We start from the raw sequence: 4140 nt of genomic DNA, 5'->3' as shown, positions 1-4140 counted from the left end.
TTTGCCTGTTCACTTGACAGCATTGACCTGATGCCCTTTAAAAGGATTACAGCTTCGCGCATTAATATAATGATAGATTGAAGACCTTGACCTTGACCTTGACCTTGACCTGACCTTGACACGATCGACGACCGCAAGTCATAATAGCAATCTTACTTCTTACTAATCTTACTATTATTATAAATACGAATATTTAGATGGATGTTTGTTTGAAGGTATCTCCGGAACGGATCAACGGATCTTAATTAAATTTGGCACAGATGTAAAACATAGTCTGGAAGAACACATACTTATTAATACTGCGCGAACAGAGTCGCGGGAGACAGCTAGTTTATTATATCTTGTAATATAATATAAATAATAAATGTAGTCACGTGCATCAGACCCAAGAACAATGTGAACCATTGAGAGATAATTTATTATGGAAGTACAGTAATTATTTCTTAATGGTTTTTTTAATTTATAATAAGTCTTAAGAATGCAATCTCTTATATAAATGGATAAAATCGAAAAAAAATACTGTAAATAGATTATATTTTTATCTCAGCAGCCATCTTGTAAGTCAAAATAATTATTTTATTCTCTTCTATAACTATAATTTCCATTAAAAGTAATACAGTTTTATAATGGCATCTATTCTAAACTATATTTTTATTTTTGAAAAAATAATTTCAACTTTAAACTATATACTATATAAAAACGGCTAAACACTCACGTATATTCGTTCGGTGGCGGCACCGACTAGTTTCGAGCCCATCGGGGGCCCTTCATCAGGGTGAATGGGACTGGTATGATTTCGCGGACGCGGCCCGTCGCTCATTCATTGAAATGCCGCCACCGGACGAATATACGTGAGTGTTTAGCCGTTTTTATATAAGTTTATTATAATGTCTCACGAAAGTTTGAATACAGTTCAACATTTTTAATTTAGTTTTTTATACATACGTTACAACTCTATATTTAATAAGTTTAAGAGCCATAGCAGTTTTCCAAGTACTTTTGATGTCGACTACATACAGGACCATAATTAGTAATCAAATTTAGTATCTTAAAATTATCTTGATTTTTTTTAGAAAACGGCCTAAAAAAACTAAATGATTTTTCCCACGTTCGTTATTTTAGCTACCGTGGGATATATCACATTTTGCTAAGTTTATTTTCTATACAATTGAGTCAAATTGCATTGTAGTCTCATGTTTATCCCTTCAGAGCCGACCCGAAAGTTACGGGTCCAGATTTCATTATATCTTTTCCTATACGGAAAGATACGTGATTTTTGATATTTCATCAAAGAAAATATCTATTTTCACTTCATTTCAATCAAACTGAATATTCTGAACCCTTTTTTATTTTTTTAAATTTAATATTATATTATTTTCTTATCGTAAATCATAAAAATATTCGCATGGAATTTTACTAATATTATAAATGCGAATGTTTGGATGTATGGGTGGATGTTTGTTAGAAGGTATCTCCAAAATCCGCATGGATCGCGACATAAGATGTAGAACATTGTCTGGAAGAACACATAGGCTTCTAAGTATTTTTTTCTTCCGCGCGAACGACAGCTAGTATTACCACAAAAACAAAAACAGGTTGTGATCAATGAAATATCATTACCTATTTCATTGTCATTGTTTCAATAAAACATTAAACTTCTCTACGTAATATGTTAAGATGAATACCACCTATAGGAAACGCAAATAAACGCATTGGATCATATTTAAATTCTAACGGAGTGTTCTTTGAAATATCTACACGGAATCTTGATAAAAACTTCACGATGCATACTTGAGACTGCAATTTAGCAAAGCGTATTCCTGAAAATGAAAAATTAACAATTAAAGCCACTAACATATAACGATGTTAGTCAGGACTATAACAGACAAGAAAAAATAAATAACTAAAAAGTTATAGCGTTATTCAATAAAAGAAACATTTTTTCATGCAATAACCTACAAAATTTACAAACCTAAACAATTCCTGGGACCAACTCCGAATGCCAGATACGCGCAAGAATGCCTCTTGCTCACATTTTCTGGACTGAATCGTTCCGGGTCAAATATATCTGGATTTGGATATTGTTTAGGATCGTGGTGAACACCCCAAGCTGATACAATAACTGTTTGCCCTTTGCGAATAGTAACATTAGTATCAGGGATTGTGTAGTCAGTTTTAGCGTTGCGTTGCAAAAGATCTCCCATCGGATATTTTCTTAAAGTTTCATCTAATACTTGACATAAGTATGTCATTTTACATAAACATTCATAATTTAAATCGCCATTATATTGTTTAAGAATGGTGTCAATTTCAGAAATTAGCTTGTCTTGTATGTCAGGATTTTTTGCTAATTCGTAGAACAAATATGAAAGAACTGATGCTCCAGTTTCATAACCAGCAACATAAAACACAAATGTCTGCGCTGCAATAATACTGTCTGTGAGTTCGAGTGCTTTAACATCTTCATCCTCATTTCTTTTTGCCCCTTCTATAGTTTTCTGTTGTCTTAATTCTAAAATGAGATCGATGAAATCTTTTCTATTTGATGGCGTTCCTTCTCTTTGTCCAATAACACTTTTTGTTAGGTTATCGAAGAATGTACTTACGTCTTTAGGAAAGAGTGAGCTATTAAACTTTTTCAATATACCCGGATACATCATATCAAGTTCGTTGCCGTAATTTACAGTAAAAACTAATTTGTCAATTCTATCCAAAGTTTTTACCATGTCTTTATCTAAATCAACACCGAAAGCACATGCTGCTATAGATGCTATTGTGTACTGCTGAAAAACAAGATGCATTGATTGTTCTGGTTGCTTTTGAGAAATTTTATCAACATAATTAATAAATTTATCCCCACATTCAGTCATCAGTCGCAACATGTTTTTAAGCTTTCCCGAAGTAAACAGGGGAGTGAAACGGTTCCTTAAAACTCTCCATCTTTCACCATCGGCATGGAAAAGGTTAACACCAAGACCCTCATCACTAAATTCGATTCCTCTATCCACGAACAAATCAAAGTCTTTGATCATCACATGCTTAATTACATCCAGATCACGTAACAAAAGACACGGCGTTGTCATTCTAAAAATTCCAACGACCTTTTCATTAGGAAATGCCTCATAAATGCTACTATAAACCATAATCACAGACTTTCTTCTTAAAAAAGAATCCTTAAGGTTACCGAAGAACGGGAGTGGTTTTGGTCCGGGAACATTTCTTTTTATCCAGTAATGAAAAGTCCTGGTGAAGTAAAAGTATATTATTATTAGCAAAATTGCAACACTCACTAATATAAAAATCATGTTTACAACCACACAAGTTCACTGAATGACACGCAACAAGTAAATGTACAGTTCAATAAAAACAAGTTTTTTTTTAATAACAGTTGCTACTTAATTACTATTATTGAAGCAAGGATGTACTACTAAGGAACACGCTTGTGATTATCGTGTATAATTCAAATCCGACAATATAAATAAGAATAAAATGCAAATCTCGCAATTAACCTAATAGTTATCTGAACGACGTAATAATACGTGGAAAATAACTGGTTGTCATCATAGTAATATTATAAATGCCATATCAAGAAGCTCTCGCTAAACAGTTGGATAAAGGGCCCGATACAAAAGGCAGTTATCCTAGAAACTCACGCATCGTGAGAAGGTTCCTGTCTCTGCAGCCCTGACCACTGGTTGTTTAATTCATGGGACTCCGCAGCCGGTGGTGCTCTATTTTTAATGTAGTATATTTTATATAATTTTTTATTTTTTATATGAAATGTAATATATTAAGAATAAGGTTAATAAATGAATAAGTGTTATAAATGCGAATGGTTAGATGGATTGATGGATGGATGTTTGAAGGTATCTCCAGATTAAATCCTCCCCTCTCGATGAAATTTGGAATAAATATAGAACATCTGGAACAACACATAGGCTACTAATAATATGTTTTAATACCGCGCAGACGGACTCGCGGGTGACCGCTAGTGTAATATTATAATGGATTCAGGATGCTGATGAGGCTGGCTTCTGCAGTGCATCTGGTATGCTCAGTCAGGCGTTGATGGCTGTCATAATAGAAAAAAAATTGTCCTCGCTCTGCGGGCTGCGAGCCAGTTCCAACTTCATCCTAAGC

The 4140-nt window shown here is 33.7% G+C and overlaps 1 protein-coding gene across 1 annotated transcript; it reads right to left on the bottom strand.

Moving 5' to 3' along the window:
• Positions 1 to 1519: 1519 nt before the first annotated feature.
• On the bottom strand, positions 1520 to 3333 carry LOC106122361 (cytochrome P450 6B1-like). Its single transcript, XM_013318302.1, has 2 exons — positions 1973 to 3333; positions 1520 to 1820 (listed from the first exon to the last, which is right to left on the bottom strand). Exons 1-2 carry the CDS (start codon positions 3303 to 3305, stop codon positions 1651 to 1653), a joined length of 1503 nt encoding a protein of 500 aa, XP_013173756.1. The 5' UTR covers positions 3306 to 3333; the 3' UTR covers positions 1520 to 1650.
• Positions 3334 to 4140: the final 807 nt, after the last annotated feature.

The sequence above is a fragment of the Papilio xuthus genome, unplaced genomic scaffold (genome assembly GCF_000836235.2).
Source record: "Papilio xuthus unplaced genomic scaffold, Pxut_1.1 DF826923.1, whole genome shotgun sequence".
In the NCBI taxonomy this organism is placed as follows: Eukaryota; Metazoa; Arthropoda; class Insecta; order Lepidoptera; family Papilionidae; genus Papilio; species Papilio xuthus.
Note: the sequence above shows the minus strand (reverse complement) of the source record. Positions and strands in the feature narration are given on the sequence as shown.

Coding starts and splice junctions, on each gene's coding strand:
- LOC106122361 (XM_013318302.1), bottom strand. CDS start 3,305: ATGATTTTTATATTAGTGAGTGTTGCAATTTTGCTAATAATAATATAC. Junction 1,821..1,972: donor TGGTCCCAGGAATTGTTTAG/GTTTGTAAATTT, acceptor TTTCATTTTCAG/GAATACGCTTTGCTAAATTG.